This window comes from Ctenopharyngodon idella, chromosome 9, assembly GCF_019924925.1.
Source record: "Ctenopharyngodon idella isolate HZGC_01 chromosome 9, HZGC01, whole genome shotgun sequence".
NCBI lineage: Eukaryota > Metazoa > Chordata > Actinopteri > Cypriniformes > Xenocyprididae > Ctenopharyngodon > Ctenopharyngodon idella.
The window spans coordinates 21,113,263-21,133,110 of record NC_067228.1 but is presented as its reverse complement, the minus strand read 5'-3'; the positions used below and the strand labels follow the sequence as shown (position 1 = coordinate 21,133,110).

The 19,848-nt window shown below is 35.6% G+C and overlaps 1 protein-coding gene across 1 annotated transcript in view; it reads right to left on the bottom strand.

The window, feature by feature from the left end:
* igsf3 (immunoglobulin superfamily, member 3) overlaps positions 1–19,848 on the bottom strand; it is a 153,371-nt gene that overhangs the window by 108,354 nt on the left and 25,169 nt on the right. The window contains exon 2 of the mRNA XM_051905096.1: positions 13,416–13,796. Coding sequence (XP_051761056.1) covers positions 13,416–13,796 — 381 coding nt within the window. The remainder of the gene's footprint in view (positions 1–13,415; positions 13,797–19,848) is intronic.

Sequence of the window (19,848 nt, the reverse complement as noted above, 5' to 3'; positions counted from 1 at the left end):
AAGCTTGCTGACAGCTTTGAAGAAGGGCAAGCGCCATAGCTCTTTATGACTCAGGCGCTGCTGCCCAACTTGTTCATGTGTTTTGCTATGATTAAGAGAGGGGAGATCTCTCATCGGCGGCTCAAACGAGTGCTCGCAGCACATGCTGGCATTCAGCGGCGCTGATAGTCTGGTTCAGTGCTTAATATCACTCTCAGTCTAATGTGGAGTAGTGAGCATGTGATTATTGGGGGTGGAGGGCTCCCAGCTACACATGCTATGAAGTGCATGCTGTCGTTTTTCTGCGTTTCTTGCGAGGGATGGTGCGTAGGTTGTAAAGCTCTGCTCCAGATCTTCTCCCACTCGGTTGGATCAATGCTGGGAGATTCTGGGAAAGTGATGATTCAAAACCTCCTCTCAAATGCTAGTATTGCACATGCTGACGACACTTATTGCAACCAGCATTGGGGGATTGTTACCTGTAACATTATATATTATTACTCCCAATAAAACAAATGTTGTTACATTTAAAGGAGAGTAATGTTTCTTCATGCTAGTCCAACACAGCAACACAGAATCAACCAATGGCATGAGTTTGGGCACAAGACATTCTGTATGTCAAACTAACGGAAGATGGTGGGAGCTGGGGGAGTTACCTGTTTGAAGACAACCGAATTGAAATTCAGTTTGGTAATACTATTGCCTTTTTTCCACCTCAAAGAGTAAAGACAAAAAAAATGGCTAACTGTATAATAAAATTAGTTTTGAGATAAAATTTAAAATAAGAAATTGCCAAATCATGAGACAGTATTAACTTTTTCCTCGCTATTGACAAGATTTTCTGAATCTCATGATCCAAATACAAACGAAGAAGCAGAAACAAGCGACAGAAGATTGCTTAAGCACATGTAAGCTAACACGATCATCAAACATTCAACAGCATATAGCTTTTGGGATGTTGATGGCCTCGATCTACTCCATCTATGTTTAAATTATCGTTCTGAATCAAATCCTGGCGTCTTTCACAAAAACATGATTTTCTCAACTTTTTGTTCAAACTGTTGTTTGTTTGTTTGTTTTTAATGAAATTTCAAGTGTTGATTAGGGTTGGGTATCGAGAACCGGTTCCATTTTAGAACCGGTTCCAAATTTCAAAGAACAGGGGATTCGATACAATGCGCTCATTTCGATTCTGTTTATCGATTCCTGACTTTTTTCAGTCATTTTCGCACAGCGAAATACTTGTTTAGTTTTGAATGACTCTTGAATAAATGATTCAATGAAAAATTCATTTTTAAACAGTCACTTCTTGCTGCCTAGTGGAGTACTAATGTATTCATTTTTATTTGCATTTATTATGACTTTGCATTTATTCTCTTACGTAACTTCCTCCAATAGTAACTGCCTGTTATATATTTTATGTTGTATTTTTTTTTTGTGTTATACCAAAATAGTTTTGGTTTGTAATTGCTTCTGATCATTCCTTAATGAAAGTGTTATTTATTTAATTATTTGACAAATTGTCACAGTTAACAGTTACAGCCTACTGGTTATAGGCTAAATGTGGCAAGAATAAAAGGTAAAAACATTTTTCTTGAAGTATTTGCTCTCCAAAAAACATATTGGAATCAGAAGAGTAAAAACAGGAATATTGTGAAATATTATTACAATTTAAAGTACAATTTAAAGTTTTCTATTTTAATATATTTTAAAATGTGATGGCAAAGCTGAATTTTCAGCATCATTACTCAAGTCTTCAGTGTCACATGACCCTTCAGAAATCATAATTTCAAATATGCTGATTTGGTGCTTAAACATTTCTTATCATTGTCAATGTTGAAAAAAGTTGTTTCTCTTAATATTTTTGTGGAAACTGTGATACATTTATTTAGGATTGTTTGATGAATAGACATTATTTGAAATACTGTAGAAATCTAACAATTTAAAAGGCTTTACTGTCTAATTGCAGAAAAAAGTATATATCTCTTTTAAAATCTTACTGACTCCAAACTTTTGAACGGTAGTGTACATTTGAAGGAAAAAAAAAAAAAAAAAAAAACACAGATCTGTTATTATGATGTAAATTTAAAAGTGTAAATTTAAAAACATTGAATATAATACGCTACAGTACCATCAACACTCACTGAAACAAACTAATGACACAGCAGCAGTAACTCTTTGGGAAAAGCGCCAGTGTTTACAGCGATGGGAATGAGGGTTCAAAACACTGCAAAATATGAACAAACAGATAAAGACAGACAAGAGAAGAAAGATCATCTTGTTCTTGTGAAATTCAGAGTGACACACCACATGACACAAGACAATGCCACTAAAGACAATGTTCACAGATTATTATCAACACTTTCAACACTACAGGCAGAAACCTGCGGGATAAAGTGAGTGTGTTTTATAGGTGTATCATGTTGCAGCATGTCCAGGTGTGCTGAGAGTACACTTTTACTCTGGTATACGTTTTTCAGTCTTCTGCAATCACCCTTTTCATGAAGATGACACACATCTGACGATACGCACCTTGCATCCTGATTTCAGCCTGACTCACCACTGACTCTATTCTCTTCTCTCTTTGCTCTCCTCTTCTCACATTTCAGGTTGTTTGAGGTAGTCTGGTGCCAGGGGCCTGAATCACGTCAGGTTATAGAGGAGAAGACCTTCTTTGTCCCTGCAATTGCTCACGTAGCACTTTTGAACAACAACAGCACATGAAAGAGTAATAAACCTGACCCTTTACTAAGCCCTGACCTTTAAATGTTACTGAGCAATTCTACCTTAGCAACTGTCTCCCATATATTCAGACAAGATTTTGCTCTTCTTTGCCTTGACTCCTCCATAGACTGCCTTTGCAATTGAAACTTTGATGCTTCAAAAAGTTCATAAAGAGATCGTATAAGTAATCCATATGAATTGAGCAGTTTAGTCCAAAATTTTCTGAAGAGAAACGATTGCTTTATATGATGAACAGATTGAATTTAGGCTTTTATTCACAAACATTCATCAACTCACACATCAGTTGTGGTAAACAAACAGAATCTCAAACATGTTCGCTTGACGTTCGAGAACCAACGAGGTTCATTCTCGTGTGTTACGCAGCACGTTTGAGCTTCTGCAAGAGGTTTGTTCTCTCGAGTCAAGCGGGTTTGGTTGAGCTTCTGTTTATGTTTGCTGATCAATTTTTATATGTGAATAAATTAAATCTGTTAATCATATTAAGTGATCGAGTCTCTTCAGAAAATTTGAACTAAACCGCTCTATTCATATGGATTAGTTTTATGATCTCTTTATGAACTTTGTGAGGTGTGAAAGTTCCAGTTGTGTAGCTGTCTATGAAGGAAAAGCTCTCAGATTTCATTAAAAATATCTTTATTTGTGTTCCAAAGATAAATTAAATTCTTAGAGTTTTAGAACGACATGAGGGTGAGTAAATGATGACAGAATTTTCATATTTGGGTGAACTAACTCTTTAAGTATTCATTCTAAAAAGTACTAAAGGTGATGGTAAGGTCTAACTACTAAAAAGTTGTAAATGCTTTCAAATTAGATTTCTTTGAGTGGCATTTGCCTTGATTCTGATTGGCAGTCTAGTTTTTAAATCACACTACTGTGTAATTTAACTTTTTTATATGAAAATTGCAGAATGTTTTGAATACTTCAGCCCACTTAAGAATAATATAGAATAAATTTCTCTCATTTATAAGCACATTTTAATGGGGGAGGGAAATAATTAATTTAAAAAAACAAAAAAGAAAACAAATTCGGCAATCTCCAATCCATGCCTGAAATATTCTGTCATGCTCTCTCTCTCCACTTTAGCTGCATCCATTTAATATCTGACTATCTCTAGTGCTGCACATTTTCTCTACACCTCATAAATTCAACTGTTTGAAATGTTTCCCTATTAAAATTTAGACACTAGTATAAATCCAGACATTGTTTTGACACACTTTAGGACTGGGCCCGTTTTGAAGGACAACTAAACTGGGCTTTAGAGGAGAGCAGATAAGGAGGGATATGTTGGCATGCACACCCAGTGGAAACTTCAGAGGAATGTATAACACCCTACATGCATATCAGCTTGGCTCTCTAGCAAATGAGCCTCAGACACAGTCCAGACCACAGCTGTCTGCAGTAAGAGTCTGCGTGTTTCAAAACACCTGGGCATGAAACAGCTGATTATATCCACAGAAGTTAGTAAAAAACTCTTTTGGGGATATTCTATAATAGGAATAAAATTCTTTAAGATAATAATGCTTTTATTCATGTCTTAAAGTTGGCATTAAATGGAAGTTGTGATCATCTTTTCTTCCCTATTGTGATGTACATCCGAGTGAAACGGCTTCTAGAACAGGGAGGAAAAAAAAAAAAAAAACATGGAGGGAGGGACTTGATTTTGTTCATAGGGAATTGGCTGGATTTTTGCTATTGCTGTGATGTCATGTGAGTGACAGGTTGTCCTGCTCGTGCCAGTAAACACGTCATCAGAGAGAAGAGATGTCACTGCAAGAGGGAGGGGAAGTTATTCTGATTAAAGATTACAAGGGCACGTGAATTAAAAAAAAAAAAAAAAAAAAGTGCACAGAAAAATTATTTATAATAAATACTGCAATATTCCATAAAAAAAAAAAAAAAAAAAAAAAAAAACAAAACAAGAATTGTCCATTTTGATTTAATGGTGACTTTAAAAATGTCAACTGTATATTATATTAAATGTGTATTAGGGATAGGGAGTAAGTAAGGCCATAATGATGTTCTACATTGTATCACTGTGTATTTCTCTAATTTATGTAATGATTTTTAAATGATAATATATTATGCACCCCTGTGGAGTCCAAGACAAATTTCCCTTTAGGAACAATAAAGCATATTTCAATTCAGTTATAATTGGTTTAAGGTAGAACAACAGATTTCAGTGTGAACTCCCAATTAAGCTAAACGTTTATGTCTATGTATGTGTGTGTGTTTGCGTGTGTGTGTGTGTGTGTGTGTGTGTGTTCTTGTATATATGGTTTATGAGGACACAAACGTGTATAATGACATGGGTATTACTTCCTGTGTCCTCGTAAACCAAATGGCTTAAAAAAAATAAAATAAAAAAAAAACATACTAAACGGTGTTTTTTTGAAATTCAAAAAATGCAGATAGTTTCCTGTGATGGGTAGGTTTAGGGGTAGGGACATAGAATATACAGTTTGTACAGTATAAAAACCATTACATCTATGGACAGTCCCTGTAAACCACATATACAAGTATGTGTTTGTGCGTTTTCATCAGCAATATGTGGGCATGCTCAGTTCTGCAGGATCAGGGTTCACTGTGTCATTGCTGACATTGCTGACATTGAGCTGACACCACACACCCACCCACACACCCACACACCCACACACACACACCCACACACACACACACACACACACACACACAGCCTAAGATCACAGACCACACCACAAGAGGGACAAACATTATAGGTTAAAGTTAAAAGTTCAGGTCAGTATATTCACACACATAAACACACCTTTGGTGTTTAGTCACTATTACTGCATTTAGACTACAAAGCCAGGTTTACATTTATGACCAAGACATACTAGGCTGTCCTCAAATGTTTCACTTCACTCTGTCGAATACAACCTTAACCTACATGTCTTCAAAACATCACAGGAATGCAATTCAGTCTGAAAAGGAGAAGAATAATGTGACTTCATAGAATGTACATCTATACTCCTGTATACGGTTATTCTGAATAAACGAAGACATGCTCATTTTTCACCCATTATTTTGGAAAAACTATAGATCCTCGTTCATACCATTCATTACTCTGCTTTTGCTAATTCTGCACGGTAATGTAATGGAATAATGAATTCTCATTTATGTCCTTCAAATTGTGTTAAAATATGCACACAACCAGCCTTGAGTGTATCGCAAAACTGGAAAAGAGTGACTTATGGTGCTTTCACATGTTTAATTGGTTTATACTAATTTCTTTTCATTTTAAAAAGTATCTACTTGCTGCAAAATATGTGTTTGACATCTCGGAGGCTCAAAAGTACATTGTTTGGACATGCACAGCCATTAAAATCTGTTACAGTGGATATTAATTACAGAAAATTGTGAAATGAGTATTGTTGGATAAACAAGAGTGTTTAGATATTGGATTTGCATCAGATTGAGAATAACATATGAAAGTGGCCCACACACACACACACAAAAAAGACAGACAGACAGACAGACAGACAGACAGACAGACAGACAGTTTTTGTAGTTGTAACCAAATCTGGTCTGTCCCAGATAACGGTGGTGAGTGGGACAAAATTAGTTGACAGTGTACAGTAAATGCAGCCTATTTTACTCAAGTGTCAGATGAGCATGATTTCAGCCTGAAAGCTCAAAGCCATAAAATGTTTCAACTAACAAATACATAAATAAATTAAACCCAAAACAAAAACAACACAGTGCCAAACACCCAGCAGTGATTGTATCGCTCATGTTTGAACAGAGTTACACTGGGGACAGGGCTGAAAAAAAGCACCAAGCTAGAGAAGAGAAGCAACCATTTGAAATGTACAACTACAAAACTCAAAATGTTCTTCAGAAGCAAACTGTTAAATAAATCATTGCAGCTGAGTGAACCAGATTAAGAGAGGATGTTTTGCCCGATTGCTTGAACCATTTTTCTTTGGCAGAAGCGAGTAGAGCTTCCTTTCTGCCCACTGACGTCAGAAGCAGCAAGACGCCAAGGGAACGCACGTAGATAGACGTTTATTCAGGAGAAATGAACTCTATCATCTTATTTCATCATTCCATCATGCAAAGAGACCACATATAACCAGGCACAATAAACACCAGAGACTACAGGGACACAGCTTTTAAAAGACAGAGTTCAAACAGAGATACAGTTGACAACACTAGAAGGGTGAATCTCACAGAAACATTCTTGGGTCGCATTTCACCCCAGAAGCAATGGGGAAAAAAAAAAAAAAAAAAAGTTATTTTGTATAAAAAAGCCTATTTTTCATGTCATTAAAATTCTTTGCATTGTAACATTTTTTCGATAAATACATTTACCCACCAAATTCTAATTAATTTAGCTTAGCTTTTGAGATTTGTAGAAAAAAAAATCCTCATTACTCTCAGTGGTGATTTTGAATAAACCACACCACTATAAAGTTTCAATGTTAGAAAATACAAGAAATTTTATTTTGTCTAAATACCTGAATATAAATATTACATATTTTTATTATTTGATCTATTACATTACAGTAATAATTTGATGGGAAAGTTTCATTTAAATATTAGAGAGAGAGAGAGAGAGAGAGAGAGAGAGAGAGAGAGAGAGAGAGAGAGATTTGTAGAAAAATTCCCCATTACTCTAAGTGGCGAGTTGCATTCTTGTTTAAATAATAATAATTTTATTACTATTATTATACCCCATTTTTATCATTATACCCCAAGTCTTGCAATACTAAGACTTTTATTTTATAGAAGCTTTTTATAATGAGAATAAGCTTATTTTCTTTTTCCAATTATATTAATAACAATTTTGTAGGTACGCTTCATTTAAAAAAAAAAAAAAAAGATCATTTCTTCATTTATTTTTATGAACTGCCTGTGAAGCGTAGCATAATTATTTAGTTATTTTGATTTTGAGGTGAAATATGTTCTGAAACGTGTTCTTGACCGGTTTACTGATTTACCCAGAATTGCCTGTGGCTATGTATATAAACTGAGTTTCACTGTGATTAGAGAACGAATTAAAGAAAGAAAAAAAAAAAACATAACTGAGAAAGAGAGGAGGAAAGCGAGGGCTGAGTGATTTTCGATGACAACAAGCGTACAGATGCCAGGCGGTGAGGAATTGAAAAGCATGCGAGGGGAGGTGGTGGGGTAGTCCTGTAATGTGAGCAAGGCCACAGGGAAATGGGTTAAGAGGTTAGAGACACACAGAGGCTCCAGTGAGTATTTGTGCTTCCTCGCCTCACCTCATGTACACTGCCTAAAAATACAGTCTACAATGAGCACAGCCATTACTCCTGTCAGCAGCTGAGAGCAGCCCAGTCATGGCCTACATTCAGCTCGCACGTTCATAACCCAGTTATGAAGCATACTGATAATTCATTAATCTATGAAAACACACATAATTATTACACAGGGCAAGGATGTATATATAGCATCACATTTGCCCTTGCCAGCTTCCACAGCTTCGATCAATCACATGCTTCAGCTGTTAGCTTAGCTTAAAAGCACACACAAACAGCTTCAGAACAGTCAGTGTCATCCCACACATACTAACACTTATGTATGGCTGACAATTTTGATTAGCCGAGTTATTCCTGTCAATGAATAGAAAATCCCTGAAGGTCAAACATATGCTGCGTCTTTTCAGTGGCTTTGTTCTAAATGCTAGTGAGCTTGCTAACAGTATTTTTAGGCACTCCTAAACTAAGGTATTAAAGTTATTTTGCCTTAGATACATCAGTTTGGCCAGAACAAATAAAAGGACAATCACATCTATCCTTTTGCTATCCCATTCACAATGCAATTAAAAAGTAAGTAACACAAATATTAGATGAAATGGTTAAATATTAAAGCACCAGTAGCACCAAACAGTAGCACCAAACAGAATATCAAAAATGACGACTGTTTTTAAACATTTCAAACACTCGAAAAACATTTCTTTCCAAAAGAATTCCATTTTACGAAAATAATGGCACAACAGTGTACATGGTTCATCTTTAAAACTGAAATATTTTACATGATTTTCCCCCCAAACACATTAAAAGCCAACCCTGCCCCTCAGACGATTGGTCATGGTGACAGCTGACTGCGTGATTGAGCTGAATGAAATCAGCTGCAGGGCAGGGTTTGCGCTTAAATAGTTTGGGGTAAAAATAATAATAGGGCAACAATGTTGCTCAATGTTTGTAAGCTATGTGCTCTTTTTGCACTTACAATTGCGTTGTTAGCTTAGCATGCTAATGTAAAACTTATTTGTCTCTCTTTTCATGTAGGTAGCTTCCTATATGGGCAGCAGTTTGCTGTGTTTTGGAGCCGTCGTTATCTGTTTTTGCCAGAGCTTGTGAACTTAGCCACAGGTTTTACTTCTGACCTTAGCTTTTCTTTCAAGCATAATCCTGTCTGATAGAAACATAAAGGGTTGAAGGAGGTTTTAGAGCAGATCCTGGTGCGCTGTGGGAATTTCAGGATGTGAGGAAAGATCAGTTTGAAGAGTAGATGCAAAGGTCACCGCTGCCTGACACATAAATGCTGTTTCTGTCTCTAAAACACGCTAACAGTTCTGTTTCACGCTGTTTCAAGAGAAGGGATTAAATTTAGATTAACACAGCATTTCATTAGGAATGTGAAAGCCTGCAGTATTAGCGGGAGTAACTGACACAGAACAGTATAAAGGTGTTTTATTACTAACATTAGCATGTCAAAAACAGTTACTCTGCAATTTGAATTCTGCTATCTTTGCTAATGGGCACTCAATTTAGCATACAGGTTTATTTATTTATTTATTTTTATTTTTTATTTATTTTTATAACCAATCACCTGGGAGTTCATGAAACAATTATAAAAATTTAATTTAATCTTATTTTTAATTTAAAGGGGTCATATAATGGCGCTTTTACAAGATGTAAATTAAGTCTCTGACGTCCCCAGAGTGTGTATGTGAAGTTTTAGCTCAAAATATCCCACAGATCATTTTTTTTTATAGCAAGTTAAATTTGTCACTTTTTAAGGGTGAGCAAAAACGCTCTGTTTTTGTGTGTGACCCTTTAAATGTAAATGAGCTGCTGCTCCTAAGAAGAGGGCGGAGTTTCAAGAGCTCATGTTATCAGCGCTAATTACCTCACGCAGACTCACTGAAAATGTCAGAAACTGTTCAGCCTTTTATGTTCAAACCGGAGTCGGACAATGATGGAGAGACTCAAGAAGAAGTGACAACATGTAGAATGCAACAGGATGTTTCTGAACGGTTAGTTGATGAATTTATGTAGCTGATGTGGAGTTAACCATCTAAAAGTCACTGATTAGCATATTCTGTCATGATAATCTATAAATCACTCGTGTGGTAACTGTTGTAAGATCCTAAAGAGCCAGAGAATATATGCTGCATGAAGATAGAACAGGTATAGTTTAGTTCAATTACGGTTATAACTTGTCATGTTGTCTTCTTGCTTTTATGACATGCTATTGCATTTGTTACGTACTGTATTAACATGGCCTCACCCCTTTGTTGCATGTTCTCTGGGGCAGGGTTTATGTAAATTTTAGGGTTAGTGATGTCACTAACCCGGGAAGAAGCTCATTGTAGTTCCTACCAGCTGTTTGTTGTAGTCCTAAAAGCGATTTCTTTAAAAGAAAATATCTCCCTTTGCTTTGAACTTTGAGCGTCCTAACTTTGCAGATGTTGTTTATGCTCTAACAGCAACATTACACACCAACTAAAGTTAAAAAAGTGAAATCATAATCAACCACCCCTTTAGGAACAAAGTTAAAAATAGTTTGTATTCCCAAAAACATTATCTTTTTTCTTAAGAGTATTCTAAAGATAAAAAAATTAAAAGTTACACTATACAACTTTTTTTGTTCAAAATTAAGGAAATTTTAATAATGAGTCAATACACAAATCATAAATCCTTCAAAAACACGTTCTTGTCTAACCCTGACTCACTATAGTAAGCCTATTATAAGTGTTTATATTTTAGACCTGACGGGATGGTTTTCGCCTGTGCTTGTTTTGTCATATCCATAAACAGTGAAAATTTGCTCTGGCTACATTCACGCCACGTTTTAATGATTCAGAACAGAGGAGAGTCTGCTCTGCTGTCAAAAAGAGCTTGTAATAAACAAGAATCAACATAGTCATAACTTTTGTAACATCATTCATTTAAAAATCTCAGCGTTTCCAATTAGTCAAAACAACAGCATAAAATATTGCCCTTACATGCTCAGATGACATCATTTCTGGATTTCCATGTGTTCACAACTTCACAGGTGCTGCGAATCATATTCATCTGCACAACTACGCAGAGCAAAACCAAAACAATGTTCTTCCGCCAAATGCAAGCAAGCTAGAGGGCCAAAAGTTACATAGTTTAACCTTTAAGAAGAATTTGAATTTCTGAAAAGAATGTTCTTAAAAATCATCGGAAATAATCTCTTAAAGTTAGGATAACCTGCAACTTGTCTTAAAGTTAAGCTGTTTAATAAATTTATTGGGTTCTTTCAAATATTATTATGCATTACAACATAACACTAGCTAAATATAAATACATACTACTATTACTAGAGATGTGCAGGAATTCTATGAAGTGACACCATTGATCGATAATGTAAACAATGATTGGTTATGATAATGCCTGACAACTATTTGCTAAATTCAAAATAATAAAATAAGAAAAGATAAATTCTTATGAACATTCCTATGAAATTTCTTAACTTCTTTCTTAAAAAGATTTTCGTTAATCCAGCTACTGAGCCATAAATGTCACTTGACTGTTTAGCACAGGCTTGATGTAAGTGGTGACAATAACTAACCTGAGTTATTTTTTTACCCACAACAATGGTTAGTGTGATGATGGGAAATTGGGAATAGGACTCTAGTTAAAAAGGAGCACTTCCATGAGGTCAGTTTGCACATATAATCAGCACAAAAGATGACGGTGCGTTTAAAAGAGATCTCGGAATGGGCTGTCCTTAAACAGGTGGCTCTCAGTGTGATGCTCTCCAGCCCACACCAAACACGACTCATGACTCACCGATCCCATATTAAAACTGTTCCCGCTGGTCCACATGTCCATTCGTGCAGCCTCTCAAGACATGCGGTGCATGTAAGCCTATGCAGCAATGCCTGGCAGTGACAACTCAGCCCACACGGTTAGTCACATTCAACAGCCGAACTGTTAACAATGAGTATTTTGTAATAAGTTACAGTCACTCACAAGCCCATGTGACTATGCTAACAAATGGATGAGACATCAGCGGTATGTGTGCGTGAGCAGAGCTGGAAGGATAAAGTTTAATTACAATTATAATTAAGAGGACTATTGATACTGATATCATGGTGGCAGGTGGCAAGGCAGCATTACAAGCCTGTGCCCTACTTAATAATAGGGTGGGCTGGCACACAGATGGACTGGCATTCTGTCAGGTAGCTTCTCTATTACTCCACCAGAACAGTGACTGATTTGTGCAGCATAAATCCACTCAGGCATTAAAAGTCCACCAATTAGCGCAGATCCATTAACATGAGCAATGACGAGTTGGAGAGGATTCAGGCTGACGGCTCCAAAAAAAGCTGCATTTCAAATGACACTTTAAAAAAAAAAAAAAAAGATCCCAAACGTGACTTTTCAAGCATATCCAAGACTGCATTACCAAAATATCCTGGAGATAAACTCTAAAATCAGTTTCAAAGACCCAATTATAAATAAGTAGTACTATTCAGATGAGATTTGTTTAATAAACAATGTTTTAGTCACAGTTTTTAATTAGGATGCACCAATATTAAAATTGTGGTTGACACCGATAAGCCGATAATTTTTATCTACATTTTGTCTAAATAATTAACTAAAATGAATTATTTGTAAATTCCACAAAAGAATTTAGGCATCACAACAGTACAAAGTACCATATGAAAACTGGATATTCATTTTGAGATTTGCTAAAGATTTAACAGTGTTATTAAATTGCGTTTTTAAACATTAACTTCAAGTTAGATGATGGTAAAGATAATCTAAATATAAAAATAGGGGAAATGAGCATGAACAATTGAATACACAATAAATCCAGTATACAACCAATAATTAAAAAAAAAAAAAAATCTTGGTCAATAACCGTGTATTATTTCATGTACAGATTCAGATGGGACTGAAATCTTGGCCATCTCTGATTGATTTAACGGTCTTTTTAATCTTTTATTGATTTAATTCTCTCTTTAAAGTGGTTGAATTACCAACCATTTTACGCAGAAAGCTGGTGAAAATAGTTCTAAACCCAATGACAATACCGTAACTATAACTTTTTCGCTAAGCTGACTGACAGCTTTAGTTATGGTTTATAATGAAAGGTCAAAATAAATGAGAAGTTGTGAGGGGGGGAAACATTATAATAATATCTTGCAAATCCCAGACATAGCTATCCGGACGGAATTTGATTTCTCAGAGGACCCCCGAGTTATCTGAAAAACAGTAGGTAATTTTCTCTATAATTTGTATGAAGGTTGTGAAAGAAAATCACAGATGTGTTTGATTCAGACGAGACTAAAATCACAAAGTACATCTGTGAAACACGTATTTACCCAACCTCCTGCGGGAAAACCTGTCCAGTCTGAATAAGGCTCATGAATGCTAAAACACAGTGCTGTTGGAAGCATACTATATTATAAATCAGAGTTAAGTGACAGTTTGGAGGAGGCTCACCGGTGAGGTTGGTACGGGCGCTGTAGATGCCCAGGTAGCGGCTGTCAGTGTTTGGGGTGTAGCACTCGTACATGCCCTGGTCGGTGGCCTGTAGCTTGGTGATGTGCAGCACGACAGAGTCTCCGCTCAGCCTCTCGATGTAGATTTCCTTGCTGTTGACACGCTGGGCGTACAAGGCATAGGCGTAGTTGTGCTGGGATGTGCTCACGATACGGATCTCTCGATCGGGAGCTGTGTACAGGTACATGGACCACTCAAAGTCTTGTTCCACTCCTTCCTTGTAGCCGGTCACATTACACCAGATGGTGATGTGAGATCCTTCCGTTCGAATCAAAGGCCCCGGCTGAACTGTGACCTGCCGCTGGGCTGAGCAAGAGCTCACTGTAAGACAGACAGATGGAGGGGTCAGTAGTGGTCAAATGTGACTATATTAAATATAAACATTTCAATATTTTAATATTTGCTCTGAAATGACTTTAAAAGGTGTTTTTCAATTAGGTAAACCATCATTTTAACCAAACAGCTGTTTATGCAAAAAGATTCAAAATGTTTAAAGTAAGAACTAAACCAGTCAAAATCTATTACAGTATAATTTTGTTATAGTCCTGATAAGAAGTCCAATCCTATCTGATAAGAAAACCTTCAAGCTTTTGAGTGCTTGTAATGTGTTTATGTGTGCATGTGTGGAATTTGCAGAGTGTGAAGAACCATCGGCTTTTCAAGAAATCAAGTGGCTTTCAGCCAAGAGACCCATTACACACTAAACACAGCCCTCAATAGAATCACAGTGAACTACGGCCCTTCAAGAAACACACTGTGTCTCTGCTGTGATCAAAAAACTCATACTGTAAATGCTACAATTAAGACACTAATAAAGGTCAAAATGTGAGCAGCTCATAACAAGTTTATATAAACCCACTCAGTTCAAGTTTAATATAATTAAAAAAAAAAAAAAAAAAAAGCTGTGCAGAAAACCTGCTTAGCAAGAGATGTGCCCAGATAGACCTGAAATTTTTCCTTGTACAGCACTAACCTATCTGATGCAGAAGATAACAAATAACACTTCTGCTAAAAAAATGAACTGTTCTTTAGGTTTGTGTGGATAGGGAAACATTGTGGAGAATATTCTATCAAACTGGACAGACTTTTTAAACTTTTCTCCATGTGAGCAGATAAAGAAATCAGTTGAATGATTACTGAAAGTAAAGATTATCTTATTTTTGACAAAATAACTAGCCTGATTTGGAAGCATGCAAAACACAGGACCAAAGACCAACACATTTTAAAGTTTTAACAGCATTTTGGTGCAGATGAGTGAATGGTAGCGAAATGTGAATAGCAGATGCGGAACATTCACTAGAAAAGGTAATCTGGCAATTTTAATGCAATTTAATGGGTTTCATGTGTGAAAGTGGCAATTATTCATCTTTGTGTGTGTCTAAAGTTGTTATTTTCCTGCTAAATTATGTTTATAATATAAAATATGATATAATAATATTAAAAATTTGGAGAATATATTTGGAAATGCACATTTACTCCTGATATATTTTTTTGTGTATATTATGTCATTAATGTATAGTTCAATGACTCTGTCAAAGAGCCTTATCTATGCACCTATAAATACATTTGAAATTATTATATTATTATTATTATATTATTAACCATATTAATTATTATTAATTAACATCAGATTTTTTAAAATAAGTTTTAGCATTATTAAGGAATTATTTGGGAACTATTTGTTGATCAGTTTCAATCTACATGTAAACTTTGTTTTAAACAGTAAAAATGCTACTGTAAAAACATGTTAACTGTAAATTGCATTACCATATTTATGCAATTAATTGGTTAACTAAACATTGGGTTATATGTAATTTTTACTCTAAAATACTGTCAAGTTTATGTTTACGGTTATGATTTTATTTCAGTTATATAGTTTTGTTACTTCTTTGATTTTTCTTTCTATTTAGTTAATGTTAATTGTATTATTTTAGTGTTGTGTGTGTTACCCTGATGGTGTTTTGTTCACAGGATGCACAAGTGGCATTACTTCCTTTACTTTTCAGAAGTTTTACAGCATCTGCATCTCTGAGACAATGACAACACCTCTCTGAGAATAATGAATGTTCTGTACAGAGTGAAAGATGGCAACCGATATGTTAACGTCGTCCGAGTTTGACAAAAACGTAGGATAAAGGAAGACAAGTGTGAACAGTTGGAGTTGAGGGAACAGTGAGAAAGTCATTCCCCGGATGTCATTGTCCAATCTGTAACAGAAAAAAAGACGCAGCCCATCTGCTAGCGCGTCCCGTCTGGTACGGGTCTGTGACAATGAGTGAGCGTGTGTGGGTGAACGCTCCCCATGCCTCAGAAGAGATGTCAGTGATGTAATTACTTCTAAATATGCACACGCATCTGCATCTCTAGGCCATCCCATAGTGAACTGAAAGTGGCTTTTAATCACTTTCTTTATCCGTTTCCTTCCCTCTCGTAACCCTTGTACGCCCACACACGCCTGTGCTTTACTCATACCAGCCGCCTACACACACAAACACCAAAAAAAAAAAATTAAAAATAAAATACAACACCACAAATGAAACAGCATCCTAGTGCTCTGTCAGTACAAACAGCTCTATAGAACAGCTCCAGACAGAAGGGTTAGCTGACTGTTAGTAGGGTTATTTGTGTGCTGCGCTATTGCACAACCATGCACGTGGGAATTTACACTTCCCAAGGTGATCTGATGTTTGTCATTCCCAGCATTTCTCTCACTCCATGACATCAGGCTTTGTGTGCGAGTACCATGTTTACGCTCTGCCAACCTGGCTCCCCATAAACACCTTCATGTGCAATATATTGTTCTCTATTCAGTCTGAGATATAGCTCAAGAATAGAGTCAAACTAGACTCACAGAGATAGGCATGAGGACTAGACCACATTGTGGCATATTGCAAGTCAAGAACTGCCTACATAGATTAGCAATATTATAAATATAATGTACAATACATTACATTAATTACATTACATTACAGTACAGACATAACTCTTCAAAACAAAGAAAAATTTATATGGTTGTGCTTGAAAATATCTCAAATAATTGCCTCACATAAAATTCATTAAGATTCATTAAGATTTACACTACCTTGTGACGTTTAAGATCAGTATAATTTTCTTTTTTGAAAGAAATTAATACTTTTTTCCAGCAATTATACATTAATTGAATCAAAAGTAATAGTAAAGTTATTTATAATGTTACAAAAGATTTCCATTTCAAATAAATGCTGTTCTTTTGAATTTTCTACTCGAATAATCATGGTTTTCACAAAAACATTAAGCAGCACAACTGTTTTCAACACTGATGATGATAAGAAAATGTTTCTTGAGCAGCAAATCAGCATATTAGAATGATTTCTGAAGGATCATGTGACACTGAAGACCAAGTAATGATGCTGAAAATTCAGCTTTGCCATCACAGGAATAAATTACAGATTAAAATATATTCAAATAGAAAACAGTTATATTAAAATCTAATAATATTTCATAAGGTCACTGTTTTTACTGTATTTTTGATCAAATAAATGCAGCCTTTTGCAACCCCTTTCACAAACATAACTTCTTAAGAAACCCTACACTTTTAATATACAACAAAAGTGTATATCATCCTGGTACTTTTGTTTATACATTGTTGGACTTGCAGTATAAAAAAAACTATGCAATTCAGCCTTCATAAGTTACATAGCAACCAAACAATTGTTGGCAAGATTACACTTTTCCTGTGTGTAGTAAGCATCAGACGTGCAGTGAACTGTCCTTAGGTATTCTGCAACTTTAGGTCTGATCCTAGGGCCAAACTCTGACTCTCTTTCTCAACTCTGATGGTTACATTCCCACAGACCCTTTCAAAATTCACCCTTTTTGGCAATTCATATCTGTGTCACTCACTTTTGCTCATTCTCATTTCAACCATCTGCCTTATTGAAGATGTGGCCCCTGGTCTGTCTGCTGAAGTTTCGCTTTGCTGTGCCAAAGTCCTCACAGCTACTGTTCATGCTACTCAATAAGTCTGAGACTTAAAGACTGGCTAGGAGACAGTTCCCCTGAAACAAGACTTTACCTGTCAGCATAGTCCACTGCAAGAGTCCTGATTGTTACGCAGTTCAACATGCACTCAGAGCTTGAGTTTGCTCGTACGTCTGTCAGTGTGATTTAAGGAGTTTGAAACTCTACACAGAATCGTTTGTCACATCATTTCAAAGAAAAAAAAAAAAACATTTAAGGCCCGTTCAGACCAAGAACAATAACTATATTAGCATCCACACCAACACACAATATTGTTGTTTATTCCAAATGAACGCTGCAGTTCTGTCGTCTGCCACTTTAAATACTCAAGCTCTTTAAAGCAAGATGGATTCAGATTGGCTGTTAATGTTTTTATCATACTTCAGCTGCAAAAAAAATTGTTCTGAAAGTGATTCCAACAATATAATTTATCTGTGCCGTTATCATTATAGCTGTGGTGTGAAGTGGACTCTGCTATTCTTTTATACTTAGAATGATTTTTAGATCTATATCTTTATAGTAGTGCTGTCAAATCGATTAATCACATTTAATATAACAGTTCGTGTTTATGTAATGTGTGAGTGTGTGTGAGTGTACAGTATACATATTGTATACACATGTTATTGTCCTACTAGACTTTACAGTATGTGGATGCAAAATGTAATCAAACAGGGTATAGATATGTAAGAGCACCAGGGTCCATTTTGTAATTCCGGCACGCATGGAGTGACAGGCCAGCATTTAAGCCCTGTCATTCAACAGATGAAAGCGACAGCCTGCTAGACCATGAACCATCAGTCTGATTTCTGCAGGATGAAGATTTCATATGACATATTAAAACCAGAGACATTTCTGAGATATTTAACCAGAACATTCATGTCAGGCTCATTCGCCTTTTTGAGCTCAACTGATGAAAGCAGCATTTTCATGTGGGTCACAGAAGACTTCCCCAGAATAACCAGCTCTGGCCTGCCATCAGCTCTGCAGCATTAAATATGGATCACATATAAAACACCATGAGTTTCTAACACCACGTGCTCTCTCTCCTGTGGAGGAGGAGAGGGACATAAATGAGTTTTGTAATGGTTTCAAATACAATACATTTTAATACTAGTTTACAGTACTTCATTGCAGTACACCACAGGAACTTTTCCTCCTCTGAGCACAAGAGAAATGCTTTATGAAAGTTTCATTTCACAGTCTATAGCTTCTGATTCATGATCCTGAGCAACCTTATACTTTTGACAGTAATAAACCTCACTAAACTGTTTAAACCCTCATCCAGCATTACTAAAGTCCTGCTAATTAGTCAGTATACATTAATCATTTACAGCCAATTATTATCCTTTTTTTTTTTTTTTTTTTTTTTTTTTTAGGGATATGATCTTAACCATTCTTTTAGTAGTCTACTTCTTTAGTACTTTTTTGGTTAAAATAAATTAGTAAAAATTAGTAAAAATTGTGTTCCGAAAATGAATGAAGGTCTTACGGGTTTGGGACAACATGAGGGTTAGTAATTAAAGACAGAAATTTCATTTGTTGGGTGAACTAACCCTTTAAGCTTCCAAAAAATACCAAAAAAGCACAATAAAAGCAACCCAAAAACAGTCGACATGTTGAACTGGACCAACCAATTCACTAAAAATATTGTACATAAAAGAATGATTCAGTCACAAGTAAGATATTGCTAAACACCCCAAAAAGAGTTATGGTGGATGTCAATACAAACAAAGTACATAAAGTACAATCAACACTTGTGTGTTTGTTTGTTTGTTATTTTAATTGGAAATTGACTGACCAGTCACTTTCATTATACTGGAAAGGCTTGACAGAATATTTTTGAAAAAATGACCTTGAGTGTTCCCTGGAAGAATGTTAGAAAGAAAAGTCAGTATGAAATGGAAGTTGCAATCATCTTTTTAATATTTAATGTCATATCATTTATAACAGCCACTGCAATATTTCATAATAAATAAGAATTCTGTTTTTTCACAGTCACTTTATTTTTGCATTCTTTCAAATTTATTTTAATAATCTTAATCCCTTTAATGAATCATTAACTAAATCATTTAGACTGAGTATTTTTTGACAAATGAAAACACCGAATAAGAATCAGTTCTGGGTTCCCAACCATAATTGTTACCCTACAAAGGTAAAAAGAGTCCCACGGGAACATATAAACAGAACACAAAAACATCAACCACTTCAAAACCACAACAACAATTAAAGAAAGAAGACAATGTGGGTAGATAATAGACAAAGAAAGAGAGCAAAATAGATCACGATGGATCAAATGCGGTCAAAATTGCAAAGATCAAAAGAAAATATGCCTGAAAGGCAAGAACAATTGAGGGAGACTATGCAGGAGACTACA